The 22,723-nt window shown below is 35.3% G+C and overlaps 1 protein-coding gene across 4 annotated transcripts in view; it reads right to left on the bottom strand.

Moving 5' to 3' along the window:
- Positions 1-22,723, bottom strand: part of SPAG16 (sperm associated antigen 16) — a 989,423-nt gene that overhangs the window by 933,644 nt on the left and 33,056 nt on the right. For 2 of the 4 annotated variants that reach the window (XM_061148815.1, XM_061148816.1), the window contains exons 6-8: positions 9,237-9,344; positions 7,327-7,444; positions 3,574-3,643 (exon numbers count right to left, since the gene is read on the bottom strand). In XM_061148815.1, the coding sequence (XP_061004798.1) occupies positions 3,574-3,643; positions 7,327-7,444; positions 9,237-9,344 (296 nt within the window). The remainder of the gene's footprint in view (positions 1-3,573; positions 3,644-7,326; positions 7,445-9,236; positions 9,345-22,723) is intronic. The other 2 variants (XM_061148817.1, XM_061148818.1) reach the window with 1 other exon arrangement.

A 22,723-nucleotide genomic window follows, 5' to 3' on the forward strand; every position in this document is an offset into this window, starting at 1 on the left:
AACCCACCCCCATATATGTATTTATTTTCTCTGAACCAGCCTCAAGGGTTTCCCTGATACTTTTGACTTTATTGAGGGCTTCTCATTTTAATTCCCCTTATTGTTATTGCACCCAAAAAGATGTCCTTTTCATCATAGGGGACTGGAATGCAAAAGTAGGAAGTCAAGAAACACCTGGAGTAACAGGCAAATTTGGCCTTGGAGTACACAATGAAGCAGGGCAAAGGCTAATAGAGTTTTGCCAAGAGAACGCACTGGTCATAGCAAACACCCTCTTCCAACAACACAAGAGAAGACCCTACACATGGACATCACCAGATGGTCAACACTGAAATCAGATTGATTATATTCTTTGCAGCCAAAGATGGAGAAGCTCTATACAGTCAGCAAAGACAAAACCAGGAGCTGACTGTGGCTCAGATCATGAACTCTTTATTGCCAAACTCAGATTGAAATTCAACAAAGTGGAGAAGACCACTAGACCATTCAGGTATGATCGAAATCAAATCCCTTATGACTATACAGTGGAAGTGAGAAATAGATTTAAGGGACTAGATCTGATAGACAGAGAGCCTAATGAACTATGGACAGAGGTTCATGACATTGTACAGGAGACAGGGATCAAGACCATCCCCAAGGAAAAGAAATGCAAAAAGGCAAAATGGTTGTCTGAGGAGGCCTTACAAATAGCTGTGAAAAGAAGAGAAGCAAAAAGCAAAGGAGAAAAGGAAAGATATTCCTATTTGAATGCAGAGGTCCAAAGAATAGCCAGGAGAGATAAGAAAGCCTTCCTCATTGATCCATGCAAAGAAATAGAGGAAAACAACAGAATGGGAAAGACTAGAGATCTCTTCAAGAAAATTAGAGCTATCAAGGGAACATTTCAGGCACAGATGGGTTCAATAAAGGACAGAAATGGTATGGACCTAACAGAAGCAGAAGATATTAAGAAGAGGTAGCAAGAATACACAGAAGAATTGACAAAAAAAGATCTTCACGACCCAGATAATCACAATGGTGTGATCACTCACTTAGAGCCAGACATCCTGGAATGTGAAGTCAAGTGGGCCTTAGAAAGCATCACTACGAACAAAGCTAGTGGATGTGATGGAATCCCAGTTGAGCTATTTCAAATCCTGAAAGATGATGCTGTGAAAGTGCTGCACTCAATATGCCAGCAAATTTGGAAAACTCAGCAGTGGCCACAGGACTGGAAAAGGTCAGTTTTCATTCCAATCCCAAAGAAAGGCAATGCCAGAGAGTGCTCAAACTACCGCACAATTGCACTCATCTCACACACTAGTAAAGTAATGCTCAAAATTCTCCAAGCCAGGCCTCAGCAATATGTGAACCGAGAACTTCCAGATGTTCAAGCTGGTTTTAGAAAAGGCCAAGGAACCAGAGATCAAATTGCCAATATCCACTGGATCATCGAAAAAGCAAGAGAGTTCCAGAAAAACATCTATTTCTGCTTTATTGACTACGCCAAAGCCTTTGACTGTGTGGATCACAATAAACTGTGGAAAGTTCTGAAAGACATGGGAATACCAGACCACCTGACCTGCCTCTTGAGAAACCTGTATGCAGGTCAGGAAGCAAGAGTTAGAAATGGACATGGAACAATAGACTGGTTCCAAATAGTAAAAGGAGTACATCAAGGCAGTATATTGTCACCCTGCTTATTTAACTTATATGCAGAGTCCATCATGAGAAACGCTGGGCTGGAAGAAGTACAAGCTGGAATCAAGATTGCAGGGAGAAATATCAATAACCTCAGATATGCATATGACACCACCCTTATGGCAGAGAGTAAAGAGGAACTAAAAAGCCTCTTGATGAAAGTGAAAGAGGAGAGTGAAAAAATTGGCTTAAAGCTCAACATTCAGAAAACTAAGATCATGGCATCTGGTCCCATCACCTCATGGGAAATAGATGGGGTGACAGTGGAAACAGTGACAGACTTCATTTTTTTGGGCTCAAAATCACTGCAGATGGTGACTACAGCCATGAAATTAGAAGACACTTACTCCTTGGAAGGAAAGTTATGACCAACCTAGATGGCATATTAAAAAGCAGAGACATTACTTTGCCAACGAAGGTCTGTCTGGTCAAGGCTATGGTTTTTCCCATGGTCATGTATGGATGTGAGAGTTGGACTGTGAAGATCTGAGTGCTGAAAAATTGATGCTTTTGAACTGTGGTGTTGGAGAAGACTCTTGAGAGTCCCTTGGACTGCAAGGAATTCCAACCAGTCCATCCTAAAGGAGATAAGTCCTGGGTGTTCATTGGAAGTACTGATGCTGAAGCTGAAACTCCAGTATTTTGGCCACCTCATGTGAAGAGTTGACTCATTGGAAAAGACCCTGATGCTGGGAGGGACTGGGGGCAGGAGGAGGAGGGGACGACAGAGGATGAGATGGCTGGATGGCATCACCAACTCAATGGGCATGAGTTTGAGCAAACTCTGGGAGTTGGTGATGGACAGGGAGGCCTGGTGTGCTGTGATTCATGGTGTCGCAAAGAGTCGGACACAACTGAGCAAATGAACTGAACCGAACTGAACTGAGTGCATATATGTCAGTCCAATCTCCCAATTTATTCCTCCCCCTTCTTACCCCCTGGTAACCATAAGTCTGCTTTCTACATCTAAACTCTTCTTTTTATTTTATAGATAAGTTCATTTGTACCAACTTTTTAGATTCCAATATAAGATTTATAATACTTGTCTTTATCTGTCTGACTGACTTAACCCAGTATGATAATCTCTAGAACAGCCAAAGCAATTTTGGGGAAAAAAGAGCTGAAGGAATCAAGCTCCATGATTTCAGACTATACTACAAAGCTACAGTAATCAAAACAGTATGGTACTGGCACAAAGCAGAAATATAGACCACTCGTCTCCTCTTAATCCTGGAGTCTTCTCTCCCTGGCAAATATCAGGTGGTCCTGCATACCTAGCCCAGCCATTACCTAAGTACTCATAGTATGTGCCCTCATAAACCAGGCCACTATTCACTACAGCACCCTCTTATCTGGTACCCTTTCCTACAGATTCTAGATGCTTCAACAACTTATGAACTATAGTTTTTGCCTTTTCAGTTCATATAGGACTGCCATGCTCTTGTCTACCTCCAGCTCCATAGAGTTTGGTTTGGAAATTTTCCCAAACAGCCATGGTGATAGTGAAGTTCAACTTATAAACTTTCTCTCTATCATTTGCATTCTGTGACTTGTGATGCTTTCCAATGCCTAAAAATAGTTGCCTCAAATATAATTTTACAGTTATTTATGAGAAGAAGGCTAGTCTGGTACAAGACACTCCATCAGGGCCAGAAGCAGAAGCAGTTAAAAGAAAAAAAAAAAGTTTATCCCTATTTTTCTCTAAAAGTAATTTATACAATTTCCTATTCTGTATTTCTTCTTGATCTTTTCATTAACATTTTAGTTTATGAAAATTACCATACCATGTATTCAACTCATGGTGAATAATTACTCAAATGAATAACTTGAATTATGACAAGACTGAGAAATCACCAAGCAATAATAAATTAGTTTTTTCATATTGAATTTTACCTCTAAATTCAGGAGCATGGTAACTATGCCCTATTTCCATATGCTTCAGTGTTTCTTGAAGTCCAGAAATCTAAAAAGTAAAATCCAAAGGTAAGAGGTTATATGCTAAATAACCCCAAAATGAGTTAAAATGCTTAAATACTGATTAAAAAATATAGGAAATATTATCTCTCTTGCATTAATTCCTATGTATTTTAAAAATTTAAATATTAATTGCAATAAAAGAAACAATTTAAAGTCTAAATTCAAGTTCACAGCAAGAATTAAGTATCTATTATGGGTAAACATTTGAAACATTTATTTCACAGCATAGTTTCCTGAACCAAGAATACTTGCCACACACTTTTAATAACAATTATTCAGGTCTCTACTTGGAGTTTTCTCCTCTGTTGAAATTACTTCACAATAGCCTAATTCATCTTCATATCCATGAAAAGATGAGGTAAATATTACTTGGGAAGTAAAATATGAAGAGACTGTTGCTATCCTAAAAACTCTTAGCTCATTTTCCACCCACAAACACTCCTTGTTTTATTAAATTTATTTTATAATTAAGAACATTTGTCAGTTTGGTGGCATTCCATTTACCTATATTTCCTGAACAATAGATTTAAATTAAAAATTCAACCTTAAAAAGCTGTCTCATCCCTCATATGATTATACCAACAAAAAATATCATGTTTAATTACATACAGATACACATATTTTTCTACTGTCACTGAGTAGTAGTTAATCCTTCCTTCTTTCTTTGTTTTCTTTTTTACTTTATGAACACCTGCTACTTTCTAGCACACCAAGGTGCCTCAGATGCTCACCCGGGCTCATCTTGTATTTCCTTCACCCAGACTACTATCAGCTACTTGTTCAAGAAGCACCACTTCCTCTTACAGGAGAATAGTATTAGAAACTGCAGTGTCATTATTTCTAGATCCTCTCAACAGATAGACCTAGAAATACATGTATATAGATAGATAGATAGATATTTTTAGAATATTTCCTGTATTAAACCCCATGATCCAAAAAAGATAACATGTAATTTATTATATATATATATATATATATATATGTGTGTGTGTGTGTGTGTGTGTATATACATATATATGTATATATATAGATATACTAAAAATAAATTATATTTTATCTTTTTTCAAAAATGGGGCTCTAATTCCAAATTTTGGACATTTTGGGGAATTTTGTAAAGCTGAAAATAATTAAATTACAGATGTTTCCACAAGATTTAAATAAATTTAAAAGTGACCACATTGCTTATTACCTATCAAAAGAATTTGGAAACACACACTTATTAGATTTTTGTCATCTCACAGTATACTTTCACTTTTATATACAAACTAAAATAACCCTTTCTTAAGCAAAGTATTTGAGAAAACACAGTAAGCTAAATGGCCATTAAGATAAGTTTTTTAAGGAAATCAAAAGGGTTGGGAAGATCTCCTGGAGAATTCCATGGACTGTATGGTCCATGGGGTCATAAAGACTGAGCAATTTTCACTTTCACTTCACTTTCAAGGAAATGACAATGAATGAGAGACAGGTCAATGAGGTCAGAGATGTTAAGGATCTTACAGATGCTGTGGCAGAAGCCATAGAATAAGCAAGTTATATCAGGTTCACACTCAAAAGAACCACCCAGAACCATTTACCTAAGCACCAGGAATATAACAAAGCAGTAACACCATGCTAGAAGGTGACGGCCAAGAGGACACCATGTAGACTGTGGGCCAGTGGATACAAAAATGTCCCTTGTACAAGGTGTCATCTGGGAAGAGTGAGAACAGGAGGCTATTTGAAGACAGAAAATTAACACTGATTGTTATGCTTTAGCTAAATAATCAGTTAATGTAACATCCAAATACCCTATGTTAAATTCAAAGAGACTGGATTGTCTTTAATAGCAGGTTATGTTTTATTTCACCTTTGGTGGGAATAGCAGTTCAAAGACAAAATAAGTTGTAGATAATAAAGATATAGTTCTTTATACAACTGAGTGTAAAATTCAACCCTTCCTCACAGAGAGAATTTTTCTGAAAATCTGAAAAAGATTTTCATTTTTTAAACATGTTTTTATTTTAGATACATATCAATCATAAGGCAAGTAATTTTACCTTTGCTTAATGTGTAAGAAAAGAGACATATATATAAAATTACCTGAATGTCCACATGGCTACTTTGCAGCACAGCTAGGGCTGACTGCTACCACTCCTCATCTTGAGCTTAACTACACCAGTGGTGAACATTTTGAGACCCAAAGACTGTATGTGGCGTAAATATGTCTCAACATAGCCTTTGATCTAACTTCATATTAAAGACAGTGGAACTGATGGCCATTCAGGAAGTTAACTTATCTCTGATTACAAAGACATTGACTGGCAGATCCAGTGATAGACACAGGTGGCAGATGGAGAAATCGACAGTCTGGAGGGGAGTGGAGGCACTTGCCATCATGAATGCTAGAAGGCCCTGATAACCCTTGAGTAGTGAAACTTAGTATGAGTGGTCTGTCCTACTGAACACACATGGTCACTTGGGAATATATGGCCAGGTCACTGATGAGTTCCTCTGGGAGAAGAGTAACAGGAAGATGAGCATGAAAACAGCAGGGAAAGGAGAGGAAGATGGTAGCAAGTCTAAGTTTGTTTGTGGCAGGAAGAGCAGCAGGAGCAACCTGAATCTAGATCATAGTGTTCCTGGCAATGGAAATGTGCCTCCTGTTAAGAGGTTGTGGGAACAGGTTAGATGAAAAGGAGCAAAGAGGTGAAGTTGTGAAGATTTGACAATATAGTGTCATAAAATTGCAAACTATTATTAAACTCTTTTTAGGCAATATTACCATTAATTCATATAGTCAAGAACACACAATTAAATTTCAAGCACCAAGAAGGAGACAAGTGATGTTCTCATTTTAGTAACTAAAAATTACACTCAAGAAAAGACAATATACATTTGATTAATGTATGCCTTAATAAAATCATTCATGCTTTTGCAACCATTGTGCAAACTTCTATAGCTTCTAAAAGTCTGGCCAAAAATCAGTATCTCCAGAAAAAATAAAAGAATGCTAAGCATAGTAGCAGTTTTATATTTTCTAATCAACTGTTACATATTTTCACCTTGACCAAGAAACATTCTGTTTTATTATTCTTGAACTCTATACTAGCTAGCCTTCACTCTACCACCCTAGGGCTAGGCCTATAAAAAAATCCTACAGGAAGAAAAGAGATGTCAATAGCAAAAATGACTGAAAATTGAGTCAGTAACTAGGTGTTTCAAATATTCATTTAGGAGGAAATTGCATGGACTCTCTATTCATCATCTCATCTAAGTTTCACAAAAATATTAAAAGATAGGTCATTATGGCTATATGTTATGTATGAAAAATCTGAGTTTAAAGTGTTTAGGTAAGGTCCAGGTTTGCAGCCATCATAGATGGCATTTAAAACCCAATCTGAGTATTGTTATGTTTTAATGGCTCAGGTTTTCCCTCTAACAATATTTTAATAATCTCCTAAAAAGCTATATTTTAATTAAGTAATTTTAATTCAATAACAATCTTTGTATTTTTAAAGTGGATAAAATATTTTCCTGGATTTTTCCAAATGAATCTTTTTTACAACATGACAACTGGTGAAAATCATTTAAAATTTAACTCAGAAACAAAAACCAATATTTCTGATAATGTTATAAAAAAATAAATGGTTAAATATCATTTTCAGGTAGCATAGATGATCTCTTTACCTGTCCTATTGCTCTGTCCCTTTCCAAAGAGGTCAGCATTTTCTGCTTCAGTAAAGCATGGTGCTTTTCATGTAATACTCTTATAGCTGGTTCATATGATGCATAATGTAACTTCAACCTATGGAAAATAAAGGGCATCATAAAGGGTAATTGAGCTAAATCAGTAATTTCCACTTAACATTCTCAACCTCTTTTCTCCTATTTTTTTTGCATTTGAATGAAAAGTGAAAACCATAGAAAGGTCAATATAACAAAGCCAAGAAGTATAAGAAGTATTATTTGTTATGCAGCTTCCCAGCAACCTGGCTGGAGGTGGGACAGTCACCTTTCTCTTGAGTTGGTTAGTTCTCTATTTCCTTTTGCTCTATTCAAGTATGTACCCAGAAGTCACTGCCATTCATTGACAGAAAAGAAAATTTCAGCTTATTTAATTCAAAAACAATTTTCAACAAGACAAGGGCTACAAACAATGGATGATTAGATAAGAGTGTTATTCACATCAAAATTAAGGATGGTCTTGAAAACAAGTATGAATAACCTCATATTAAGAAAATTAAGTATTTTATTCCTTTGTATAAATATTCTACAATGTGTTTATTGAATATTATGCTATCTGTTTTATTCTAGACCTTGTATTAGGTACTTTTATTATCACAGTTTTCACAGATAAGAAACAGAATTAAATGAGCACACAAATCTAAGTGGTGGAGCCAGGCTTCCAATGTTTATTTGATTTCAAAATCCAAACTCTTTTCATTACATTGTACTACTTCTCAATCAATGTTTTGTTAAGAGGAAAACAAACTATTTCAATTTTTTTCTGAATTATTATGGACTTGGAACAATTTTATGAACCAAAAACACAAAAAAATAAGGCCAATATATGAGACCAAAAGAATAGATTAAGTCAATGAAGAAACACTCTCACATGCTCAAGGTCTTTTTTTTTTCTCCCCAAGTTAATGCAGTTTTTCTCTTATTAAAGTAGTATTTATTTCTACAGGGATTCAATTAAGAAAAATCAGAAAAATGCTAATTTCTAACATACTGCTAAGTTGAAAGTATACTGATTCTGAAGCTCCACAGGACAGCCTATGATTAAGAAATCATAACAGCCACAATGACCATAACCACTACAAAATACAGCAGTTATCATGACCATCCCAAAGTCATGTTGTTCAAATGGGCTATTTAAATTTAAGCTTAAATTAATTATAACTAAATAAACATCAGAAATCTAATACATCAGTTGTACTAGCCACTTTGAAAGTGCTTAGTAGAGGATGTGACTAGTGACTATCATATGGGACAGTGTAGATATAAATTATTAATAACATAACAGAAAGTGCCATTGGGCAGTGCTGCCTTAGAACAAGCAAAGGAGAATTTTACTTAGAGATTATAAATTTTTATTTTGAGGGGAAGGTGGTCAGGAGTGGTCAGGTGCTTCTGCACTTTATTCTCCATGCTTAAGAATTTGGTGAATATTGTCATGTTCCTCCAATGACCTGGTGCCTTTGCACAGCATGCTGACTCCACACTTTCACTCTGTTAACTCATACTTTATAATTCATTTCCTTTAGATATAGGTCCCTGAACCCTCTCACTCTCCAATCTGACTGGGGTGACAACTCCTTCGCTGGCATAGCAACAATGCAGTATATTTCACTGTATTTCTGCTTAGCTACTCCCCCATCACACACCTTAATAATCCCTGGGAATCCTAAGAGCAAGGACCTAAATTTGTTCATCTTTCTATTTCAAACACATGATATAGAGCCTGGCACATAGTAAATGTTCAATAAATACTCAATGAATAACTTTACCTGGAACATCCTTTTATGGCCAAATTGCTTAAAACTAATTAAATAATTGTTTAATAAATATGCCAACAAATATCGGTAGCTTACCTTTTGAGGTCATTAATTAATTTGTTTTTCTCCTGGACTATTCTCTTGTGGTGCATTCGATGAAAATCACGTTCTTTCTGAGTTTTCAGCAAATCTTCTCTAGCCTTGCTGTAAAAACAAAAATAACCACCTTAAAATTCACTGCTATTCTTTTCTGAAAAAATATTTATTTATCAGTTCTAATCCAGTATGAAAGTGAAAGAAGAGAGTGAAAAAGATGGCTTAAAGCTCAGCATTCAGAAAACTAAGATCATGGCATCTGGTCCCAGCACTTCATGGCAAATAGATGGGGAAATAGTGGAAACAGTGTCAGACTTTATTTTTCTGGGCTCCAAAATCACTGCAGATGGTGATTGCAGGCATGAAATTAAAAGACGCTTACTCCTTGGAAGGAAAGTTGTGACTAACCTAGATAGCATATTAAAAAGCAGAGACATTACTTTGTCAACAAAAGTCCATCTAGTCAAGGCTATGGTTTTTCCAGTGGTCATGTATGGATGTGAGAGTTGGACTATAAAGAAAACTGAGCACTGAATTGATGTTTTTGAACTTCTCTCAAGAGAAGACTCTTGAGAGTCCCTTGGACTGCAAGGAGATCCAACCAGTCCATCCTAAAGCAGATCAGTTCTCGGTGTTCATTGGTTGGACTGATGAAGCTGAAACTCCAATACTTTGGCCACCTGATGTGAGGAACTGACTCATCTGAAAAGACCCTGATGATATGAAAAGACCTGATGATTGAGGGCAGGAGGAGAAGGGGACGATAGAGGATGAGATGGTTGGATGGCATCACCAACTCAATGGACATGGGTTTGGGTGAACTCTGGGAGTTGGTGATGGACAGGGAGGCCTGGCATGCTGCAGTTCATGGGGTCACAAAAAGTCGGACATGACTTAGTGACTGAACTGAATTGAATCCAGTACTGCATGATTCAAAAAATAATTTAAAATAAAAATTTCACTATGATTTTCATTGAAATATCCCTACCAACATAACATATATGGGGATATGGGATGAACAAGCTAAAACCTGTAGTTTCAAAAATATCAGTCGTTCACATTTCATTTAAATAAAGAAAATTAAAGGTATTTTTCCACAATAACTTACAATCCATCTATTTTCAAAGACAATATATTTACAAAATTGAAATGTATACAAAATAGAATAATTCAAAATAATTACAAATGAACTAAAAGACTTAACCAAATTTAATTCTGAACTTGCTTAAATACATGGTTAAGTGGGTTGTTTAGTTCTGATAATTGTAAAAAAAGAAAAAGCATATAAATTCTAGAAAAATCAAGATTTCATTCTGGTAAGGCATGTGAAAAGTCTACACCACCTGCAGATCATATTACATATTATGAATAACTGGTAACTTAATGAGAAAAGTCTCCAATGTCAGTGCTGTGACACAGAGGCATTCTTTAACTAGATGTATCTTCTGCAGATCCCTGGCATAAAGCAAGCAAGAGTATTCTTTCTAAGCCCAAGTCATATGTGAAGAAAATTAATGGGAATGTTTCATCCACCACTATAGTATAAGTCAATTTCAATATAACAGTGTAAAGTATAATTTATAATAGAAAAGTAGTTATCTAAAAGTCTTAGTTAACTGACAAAGTGCTCCTGCATTGAGATTCTCACATTCTAAAAAATGGATGGACTGAATTAGAGTACTGACAGCTCACAAAAGGTTCAGAATGGAAATCTACCTCTCATATTTCAAAATTCAGATTCATATGAAATAAATGGGTGCAATAGATTTCTTCTTTAGGACCTATGTCAGAACAGTCATTGAGGAATGGTGACTGGGAAGCTGCCAAAGTGGTATAAGTTTAGGTTTTCAGACTTGTGATGGCACATATTATTATGATTAATAAGACTTCTTACTGCAAGATCAAGTCACACACAGAATATGGTAAAAGTGTCTTTTCCATTCTTCTATGTTTCCTTCTTTGTCCCCACCATCTTCCACTGATTAGGAAATACCCGTGTTATTCTTCATTCTACTGTCAATGTTGTAGTTTTGATCACATGTAAATAGACAATGTGTCACAGTACTTCATGGTCTAACCATCTGACCCTCAACTTCATTTCCATGCCAACAATCTTAAAGGCATACAGGCAAATGCTGATTAAAATATTCAGACTTGAAAAATCATCTGTGGAATAGTCCAACTATTAGATAAATAATTTATTCTGTCCAGGTTTTAACTCTGTGTGTATATGTAAGTGAAGATGGGAAAAAAAAAAACAACAATGGAGAATTCCTCTGCCACTAAAATGTGCCTAATACTGAGTAGAGTGGTGAGTGAAAAGGAGGAGAGAGTTTAAGTAGAGTGACTGGAAAAGATAAATGGCTGAGTTGACATTTTGTTTTGAAAGCACAAGAACATCACCTGAATTCCCACTCATTTTAAAGAAAAGTGTGTAAAATGTCTTATATGCTATACAACACATAAAAATATTCAATAAATATTTCTGTAGTCATTAACACTATTATCATGATATTATTTATTATTTAGTATAGTAGAACAGATATATTCAATTCCTCTAATAGCTACATTTATCTACCTAAAATGGGGGTATGCCAGTTGTTAAATATGCTCTAATGAATAAAAAATATCAAGATATATGATTATTAGTAACACTGTATATCTTTATAAAAGAATTTAAACTTTATAAACATCTAATTTGAGTCTACTGAAAGCTGTCTTATTTTCAACAACTTAATTTATTACTTAATGAGCTTATACATTTTTATCTTATCTGAAATGTAAACCCATAATAGGTTAAAAAAATAAAACAGAAAAATAATGCTGAAAGTTTCTTGGGCAGAACCACAAATGTGTAGCATTGTATTAACTCACTTTTTAAATACACATTTTAAGTACTATTGTACTCATCCCAGGAAAGAAAGCATAGGAACTGATTGAAGTATTAGACCTTAAAGCTCTTCTGACCATTAAATTGGTTTTCAGAGACTTGCTTTCTGTTTGCAAAAATGAAGTCTACTCAGTAAAACAATTTAAATTCATTTCATGGTGATGCTTCTCCTATTATGAACTTTCTACTGCTTAATAAAAGAAAAATAGAAGTTGTACTAAAAAGTAAAGTTTGAAATAATCATATATGCAATAAATATTTAAACTATCTTGTATTTTTTTCATTATATTAGTAGAGCATCTTTGTGTTTAAAAAAAAGTTTTCTTAAGACAGATACAAAATATAGAAATTCTATTTCAAGTACAATGAACTTGATATTCAGTGAAACATTCTATTTAGATTTGTTCATAAAGAACACACTACTTAAATGCTTTTTCTTAATGAGATCACAGAATAACTATTTAACTTATCCATTTCAGGAAAGCAGCAAATCAAAATATGTAAATAAAATATAAAATAGCAAGATACTCATATTTTTCACACTAAAAAAGCACTGTCCCCAAAACTCCATGTTTAACATATAAATGTAATTTAACAGTGTGCTCTAAAAAGTTATTTTTAGCTGAATGCTCCCAGTAAAATAATGACCATTTAACAGTAGATTTCTTGAGTTATTGTTTCCATAATTTGGCAAAAGTTACCATATAAACATTTTCTGGTTTCCATGTACCAATCAAAGTAGGCCATCTTTGCTGTGTATTTTTCTCACATGTAAACTTGAATCAAAGTGATTTTTTATAACAGTACAATTACCAACTATTGCATTCTCTTCAGTTGGTTAGAAATAAATTAGTTTGCTGCTGCTGCTAAGTCACATTAGTCGTGTCCAACTCTGTATGAACCCATAGATGGCAGCCCACCAGGCTTTAACCCACTACAATTAATATTGGGATAATTGTCAGATGGTAAAAATGCCACACAACTATATTAGATGCAAACTTTCATTATATTCTTAACCAAAAAAAGACAGGGATAGACCCATGTCTGGAAAAAATACCTTCTTAATTTAACAAGCAATTACCTAAAAACTAAAGCATGAAATTTTATGGGCTCCATTATTATCTTTATCCACAGTGTGTGTTTCTGAAAGTCATTAAACTAAGTAGGTCTTCAGAAAAGCTGGGTACTCTCTGACCTTTCATAGAAGTGAATTTTGTAAGTGAAATTAGGGTCTATTAGTAAAGCACCTAATGTTTTCTTAATATTAATAGCCATTAATTTTCCTTATGTCCATATTTTTGACAGAAGATAAAATCAAGCATTTTATTACTTTTAAAATGGTAGATTCTTATCTTCTATTTAGTCATTCCAGTCAGTATTATTCCTGCCTAATCTTTAGGACTCTCAATAAATCTTTTCTGGTCTGCATTGTATTTTCTTAACATAAAAGCCCAGCAAAGGAAGACAGTATTCTAAATGAGCAAGACTTAGCTCCTCAGGAAGTTATTTAAATTACCATCATAAAAGGGAAAGGATGCCTACTCCTAGGGAATACTATGAAAGAGGCAAAAATCACCAACTACTCAAAAAATTATTAGAAACTTAACTAAAGTGCCAAAATGTAAAAACATACATTCACATAAGCCCCTCATATTAGTCAGGCACAGCTATAACACCTGAGTATATACTGAGGACAAGACAATTCCCTACTATATGGAGCTCATAATGTAATAAAAACTGAATATATTAGATAATTAGATGTAAAAGGCACAAATATCAAACTTCTTCACAAATATACAGTATTTAAGATAATCTAATAACTGGAATGAGATAAACAAATAGAACACTAAAACATATGAATACATCAATCCATCCCCCTAAAATGTATGGATATAAAAATATATGTGTATCTTTCAGAAGGGGGGATTGAGATGGGGAATACATGTAAATCCATGGCTGATTCATGTCAATGTATGGCAAAAACCACTATACTATTGTAAAGTAATTAGCCTCCAACTAATAAAAATAAATGAAAAAAATATATATATACATATATGTGTTTACACACACGTACCCATTCTTCCCAAATTTTAACAGATTGAACTCAATCTTAATCCTAATGCCACCCCAGTCTTTCAATAAAAACTGACAAAGTGAATCTAAAATTTATATGAAAATACAGAATCTAGAATAGTTAAGCGATCTTTAAAAAAAGAAAAAAAAAGTTGGAAGACTAAGCTATCTGACTTTAAGAACTTAAACTTGCAGCAATCAAGAGTGTGGTATTAGCATTAGCATAAGGATAAACAAATAGGTGAATGGAATAGAATATAGAAACAGATCGATAATTATAGGGTGAAAGTAATTTTCAACAAAAATGCCAAAGAAATTCAATGAAGAATGAAAACTCTTTCTAAGAATGGTTATGGAATAATGAATGTTTATTGAAAAGAAAATTAATCTCTAGCTGCTACCTCACAGAATGTACAAAAATTAAAGTAGGCCGAAAATACAAGTTCTAAATCTTTAAAGGTTTTAGAAGAGAATATTTCTTTAACCTGGAAGTAGGCAATGGTATCTTGGCCAAAATATCAAAAGCAGTATTCTAAAAAAGATAAATTAAGACTTTATCAAAATTTAAAACTTCTGCTCATCCAAAGACACCATTAAGAAATTGAAGAATTGAGTCATAAATTAGAAAAAATATTCAAAATATTCTGACAAAAGATTTGTATCCAAAATATATAAACAACTCTTAAAACTCAGAAATAGAACAACTGATGCAACAAAAAAACAGGCAAAAGACTTATACAGAAAGCATCATATTCAAAATATTCTGACAAAGGATTTGTATTCAAAATATATAAACAACTCTTAAAACTCACAAATAGAACAACTGATGCAAAAAAAAAAACAGGCAAAAGACTTATACAGAAAGCATCATATTCAAAATATTCTGACAAAGGATTTGTAACCAATATATAAAGAAATCTTACAACTCACAAATAGGACAACTAATGCAAGAAAAAACAGGCAAAAGACTTAGACAGAAAGCAGGATGGATGAATGGCCAATAAGCACAAAAAAATGTTATCAGTATCATTAGTCATCAGGAAAATGAATATCAAAAACTACAACAAGTTGTCATTATACAACCACTCAGTTTAGTTCAGTTCAGTCGCTCAGTCGTGTCGGACTCTTTGTGACCCCATGAATCGCAGCACGCCAGGCCTCCCTGTCCATCACAAACTCCCGGAATCCACCCAAACTCATGTCCATCGAGTCGGTGATGCCATCCAGCCATCTCATCCTCTGTCGTCCCCTTCCCCCCCTGTCCCCAATCCCTCCCAGCATCAGGGTCTTTTCCAATGAGTCAACTCTTTGTATCAGGTAGCCAATGTGTTGGGAGTTTCAGCTTCAGCATCAGTCCTTCCAATGAAGATCCAGGACTGATCTCCTTTAGGATGGACTGGTTGGATCTCCTTGCAGTCCAAGGGACTCTCAAGAGTCTTCTCCAACACCACAGTTCAAAAGCATCAATTCTTCAGCACTCAGCTTTCTTCACAGTCCAACTCTCACATCCATACATGACCACTGGAAAAACCATAGCCTTGACTAGACCAAACTTTTTTGGCAAAGTAATGTCTCTGCTTTTTAATATGTTATCTAGGTTGGTCATAAGTTTCCTTCCAAGGAGTAAGTTTTCATGGCTGCAGTCACCATCTGCAGTGATTTTGGAGCCCAGAAAAATAAAGTCTGACACTGTTTCCACCATTTCCCCATCTATTTCCCATGAAGATTGGCTGAAATTTAAAAGTCTGACAAAACTCAGTGTTGTGTGATAATGTGAAGCAATTAGAGCTCTCATATATCTCTTTTGAGAATGTAAAATGACTCAACTTGAATGCTGGAAAATGGACTAGTAGTTTCTTAAACATCTACCCTTTATAAAATTACATTCTCAAACCAGTAAATCCTAAAGGAAATCAACCCAGAATATTCATTGGAAAAACTGATGCTGAAGCTGAAGCTCCAATACTTTGGCCACCTGATGCAAAGAGTTGACTCATTGGAAAAGACTCTGATGCTGGAAAAGATTGAAAGCAAAAAGGAGAAGGGGGCAGCAGAGGATGAGATAATTAGATATAATCACTGACTCAATGGACATGAATTTGAGCAAACTCTGGGAGACAGTGGAGGACAGGGAAGCCTGGCATGCTGCAGTCCATGGGATCACAAAGAAACATGACTTAGCCACTGAACAACAAGTTTTTACCAAAAAGAAAGAAAACACACTTTCACAAAAAGACTTGTACACAAATACTCATAGCAGTATCATTCATAATAACTATAGCTGGAAACAACTCAATAGAAAAAGGGTAATAAATAAATTCTGGTATACACTATACAATAGGACACTATGTAGCAATAAATAATTTAGATATCATCACCAACTCAATGGACATGAATTTGAGCAAACTCCAGGAGACAGTGGAGGATAGGAAAGCCTGGCATGCTGCAGTCCATAGGGTCGCAAAGAGTTGGACACAACTGAGCAACTGAACTGAACTAGCAATAAAAGGGAACAAATTACTCATAAATGAAAATATCACATAAATTTTACAGACTTTAGATGAGCAGAAGAAGTCAAATACAAAGAAATGAGCATTCTGTGATTCCATTTATGAAGTTCTCCAACTGGCAAAACTAATCTAAAGTGGAAAATAAAATCAGAACATTAATTGCCAGGGCAGGGAATGACAAAGAAGGGACACAAAAGAAATCCCTGGATAGAGAGCAGTGTCCTATATTATGAGTTGGGAGGTTATAAGACTTCATTTGTTTGTCAAAATCATGTAGCTAAGATATGCACATTTCAATTTATATACATTAGAACTCAGAAAAATGATAAAAATAATAAATAGAATGTGGGGTAGAGTGTGAGTGGAAACAAAATAATGGCAGAAAGTTGATAAGTGTTGAAGCTGTCTGCCTCATGAGGTTCATTATTCTATTTTGTTTATTTTCTATACAATTGATATTTGTTTAGAATTAAAAACTTAATATATGTAAACAAACAAATAAATTGCCTTATACCTGACTTCTGGAAAAGATACCACTCTTGGGTCTATCTTCAGTGTTACTGATGCTGCTAATAATAAAGTTGATGAAGATGATAATGCTGTTCCACCCACTTAATAATACCGTGTACTAGATACAATCCTCATTACACTGTGATGAATAAGACAAGCACAATCTTTATCTCTCAGATGTATAAACAAAATGAAAAAGGAAATAAAACATATATATATATATATATATATATATAAACTGTAATGAGTGTTCTGAAAGGAGGGGAAAAAAGCACGTCTTAATATAGAATATTGATTTAACCCTTCTGAAAGTGAAAGTCACTCAGTCATGTCTGACTATTTGTAACACCATGGACTATACAGTCCATGGAATTCTCCAGGTCAGAATACTGGAATGGGTAGCCTTTCCTTAGGGGATCTTCCCAACCCAGGGATCGAACTCAGGTCTCCTGCTTTGCAGGCGAATTCTTTACCAGCTGAGCCACCTTACTGAGCACTTATCAAGTGACAGATATTGGGTTAAACACTTTAAAATGATGCCCTCAAGGATAATGTCACCCCACTCACATATGTGAAATCTGAGAGATAATTATATTTTTATAACTAATAAGTGGCAGACAGCATGCACTTGTGCTACTCTATCCTTAATACCTGACCTGATATTATTATCCATCCTGAGTAAAAGTTTGACTAGAGTTAGTAAGTAATGAAGAATTTGATAACTACATATGTGTTCCTTTCAAGGACCTAATTGTTTCATAAGGAGCTGGTCTGACTCATTATTATGTAGTAACAAGATAATTCAGCCTATAAGATTATGCAGGATATAATGTTCTCCCTAGTTTCATTATGTCCCTCCATCCAGTCTACTTTCCATACAGGAGCCACTTTACATTATGCTTCTCCTCAAAACTATCCATTAGCCTCACATCCCACTTAGAGAAAAAAAGAAAATTCTAACAAAAGCCTCTACCACTTAACCAATGAATCTAGTCACTATGGTTACCTTACTCATCCTCCAACAAACTAAGCTGTTTCCAACATAGGTTCTTTGTATTTCCTTTTCCTTCTGCCTGGAATTCCCTTTTCCCAAGTTGACACATGGCCTTCTCCTTCAGTTTTTCCAGATAACTGAGAGGACTTCTCTCACTATCCTGTATAAAGCATGTGTCGTTTATTTGTCTCCTTTACTTGTGTTCTTTTTCTGCATAGCACCTACTGTCACCTGATTCAACATGTTCTGTCAACATCCACCTGTAGTTAGTGGCCATCTCATTGGACAACACACCTTAGAGAGCTTAAACAGCATGAAGGTAAGCTTGTCTGTGAGGCAGGAGGAGGAGGAGGCAGAAAAGCATATTCTCACAGCATAGGAGGGAGGAGAAGAATGAAAAATAGGGTGCACACTTGACTAGAATAGTCAGGGTGAAAGCCAAACTGCAGAGTATTAAGTACAAGTCCAATGTGGCTTTTAGTAGTAACACATCCAATTAAGAATAGTTGCAATGTTTACATCAGGGGTCTCCAGCCTCTGGGATCTAATGCCTGATGATCTAAGTGGAGCTAATGTAATAAAAACAGAAATAATGTGCACAAAAAATGTAATGCACTTGAATCATCCCGAAACCATACCTCCAACCCCAACAGGTACACAGAAAACTTGTTTTCCACGAAACCACTTCCTGGTGCCTAGAAGGCTGGGGACCACTTATCTACATTATTCATTATTAGCAAGAGAAACAAAATGCTAGCCAAGATACAAAACAAAATCAAGGTTTCCAATCAATAAAATCCATAATTTTTTATTCACCTCAGATTGAGGTGACTAGTGTGGCAGGTCAGCTACCAAGTAAAACAAGGTTTATGAAATAATGTCTTAACTGTGAAAGATATCTCTAAGTGATGTTTTTAGTGTTCATACAACCAACATTTTTTTCTACAAATATGAGAGAGGTCACTTCAATTCTAGACCTCTGAACTTAAAATATTTCTTGGGGTTCCCCTGGTGGCTCAGTGGTGGAGAATCCACCTGCCAATGTGGGGCACACACAAGTTTGATCTCTGATCCGGGAAGATCCCACATGCCACAGAGCAACTAAGCCCATGTGCCACAAGTACTGAGCCTGTGCTCTAGAGCCTGGGAGCTGCAGCTACTGAGCCCACGTACCACAACTACTGAAGCCCGTGGCCCTAGAGACCCTGCTCCACAACAAGAGAAGCCACTACAATGAGAAGCCCACATACCACAACTAGGGAGTAGCCTCCCACTCATCACAACTGGAGAAAAGCCCATGCAGCAATGAAGACCCAGCACAGCAAAAAAATAAATAAATAAACAAGTAAATAAAATAACCAAAAAATAACAATTGGGCCACATTTCAATATAAAAGTACAATTAGATTCTAATCTTCCAACAAAGAATGTCAAACTACTACTCATATCATTCCTCTCCAGTATCTAGTATGCAATACTAATATATTCAATGTAACTATGAACCTTTTTAATAATGTTATTATTCCCTTAAAAACACCTATAAAGTAATTTTCCAAGCAGTTTTGTCCCAAACTTTTTCATATCAATATATAATTGACACATAACATTATATCAGTTTCAGCTGTATAATATACTGACTGGATGTTTACATATATTGCAAAATAATCACGGTAAGTCTGGTAGACATCCACCACTATACATACAGATACACCATACACCAAATTTTACATCTTAAAAGATAAACTACATTTGTAGCAAATAAGGGAAAGCCTCTGTTCTAAGACTGCCATTTCTTATAACAGAGAAAAAGACAATTTCTTTTTTAATTATAGCAACTCAATTATTTTACAGTGAAATATTTTCCCTTTTCATTTCTTCCTCATGCTTCATCATTGCCGATTTCAAAAATAATAATGATGTGATAATTTTTAAAAATCTAGGGATGACAGCCTTTAGAGATATTGATAATAATAGCTGACATTTTCAAAGCACTTTGTGATTTACACAGCTCTTTAATGTAGACTGTCTTGTTTAATTATCACTTTACTCCCTAGGAGTTAATAATATTATGCATAATTATTCCCAATATAACAATAAGGAAACTGAGTTAATAAGTAGCAGAATATTGGAAGCCAGGTATTTGAACTTTTAGTACAGTACTCTTTCCATGGCAAATTTCCCCTAGATAAATATTAAGCTCATACTTATATGATTTTGCTGATTTTTCCAGATATATATCACTAAATGCTACTCGTTTAATCAAGATAATATAAAACACATCTGTAACCTGACTCTCTTTACATATTAAATATTAATTATTATTATTAGCATTTGACACTATTTTCTTGCCTGGAAAATCCCGTGGATGGAGGAGCCTGATAGGCTACAGTCCATGGGGTCGCAAAGAGTCAGACACGACTGAGTGACTTCACTTTCATTTTGCTTTAAGAAATAGGCTTAATCTTTAAACAGTAAACTTTAATGTAAACTCCTTAAAGAGAAACCCATGTTTAGCACTTAATCGTTACTGGGAAAATATCCTCACAAATCAAACTGAAACACCTGTGTGATGCGCCTTTGGAGAAAAATCTCCCCAACCTCATCTGCATCATAAGAAAATCTTTCCCAGTCCAGGGCTTGGGCCAGGACTCAAGGATCCTGAGAAATGCTGTGGGATTCAGTTCTCAGCGGGTCAGGGCTACAATGGATGTTGGGGAAGAGACAAACACGTTCTCACACATGTAAGGAGACCTGCTGTGTGGTGTGTGTCATGTGCTATGAGGTCCACCTCCGACAGACCATTAAGGAATACAGAATGAAAGGACATGTCTCCCATAGAATGCAACAACCTCATGAATCTTCAGACATTTAGTCCTACCTCTCCATTTAAGATATGAGAAAACTGAGACCCAAGGATGAGGGTCTGATCCGAGATGTCTGTGTGATCCAAGCCAATAGGTTCCAGGCTGATACTGTTGAAGCTGGAGCTAGAGAAGAAGACTGTGAAGATGAACGCCCAGCCAAGGCCAGGACCAGAGGAAAGAATGTGGGGCCTTGTGTGAAATGCAAGGAAGCCTCCCTCTCGGGGTCTTTCTATACAAATATTATCTATGGGAAGAAAGATGCATGGGGAGAAACTTTCTTCAAATCTATGGCTACTCCAGTGCTTTCCAATAAATGCCCTCTAGCCCTTAAAAAAGAAAAAAAAAAAAAACCGTGTGTGATGAGACTTACAATTTGGGGCAAACTTGTAGCATGACAGAGCTGGTTTGGGGAATTTTGTACAAAATGTCAGTCTCCATTTTCTGAGAATGTATCCAACAAACAGACAATAGGTGTCATCACAAAGGGCTGTGAAGCACAATGTGCTTAATATTCATTCAATGCTATAAATGTTAAGCATTTATAAAGGGTCAAGCAGCTTTCCTTCAGACTTTCCATGTCAGGTAGATTAAACTAAATAAATATTTTCCTTTTCTAATTTGTGTAAGTTTAATTCTACAGAGTGAGATAGATTTGAGAGATACCATAAGACCACTGAAACTAAAACTATATTTTAGTAAATACATGTAAATCTTAAAAACATTTACTAACCTGATATTTTACTAAACATGAATAAGAGATAAGATTTCATTTGAGTGATATCTGTATGAATCATGCTTTTTAACATTAAGTTAATAATATAAACAGGTAATAGTTTGTATCATTTTGATTATAGTTATTACATATAACAGTCAATAAACAACCAGTAGTAAAAATGATCATTTCATATTACTGGGACAAATCTCACTGCAGAAAAGGCTCTATCTATTCAAAAGAAATTAGCAAACTCAAGCAATAATTCAAAGGAGATCAAGATCTGAAACAGTATGAAAGGCAGCACTCTGAAAAATCTGCTGTGTCAAATTCCCAGTGCATCCATTAGGCATCTATACAGAATCACGGTGAGTGTCAGAGCCAAGAGTGCAAACCATTGCTGAGAAATGGAACTGAGAATAGAGAGGATGCTGGTTCTAGTAGCGTCATTCTGGGATCATACACTTCTATCCAAAACCCCAAATAGTATATGCATAGATAATATGATGGAGGATGAAATGGCAACCCACTCTTGTACTCCTGCCTGGTGAATTCCATGAACAGAGGAGCCGGGCAGGCTACCGTCCATGGGATCACAAAAGTCAGACACAACTGAGTGTCTAACACACACACAGATAATATGAAATTTGTATAACTTGCAAAATACAATTCTACAAGTGCATATAATGACTGCAAACAATCACACAGATTATTTTTATTTACTGCCACCTTTCAAAAGTAGAAGCTTATTTTAAATGTTTCCTTCCATTTGCAATACAGTCTTGTTTCTTTAAACTTTTTTTGCAAAGTTCTTAGAAATACTACATTCCTATATGGTAGTTCTGTTTATCTAATTTTTTGTTTTAATATGATTCTTTTAACAGAGAAACCCTTTTTTAAATGTTTAATAAAAATTAATGAACAAAGCATAAACT

This window comes from Dama dama, chromosome 8 (assembly GCF_033118175.1).
Source record: "Dama dama isolate Ldn47 chromosome 8, ASM3311817v1, whole genome shotgun sequence".
Taxonomy (NCBI): domain Eukaryota; kingdom Metazoa; phylum Chordata; class Mammalia; order Artiodactyla; family Cervidae; genus Dama; species Dama dama.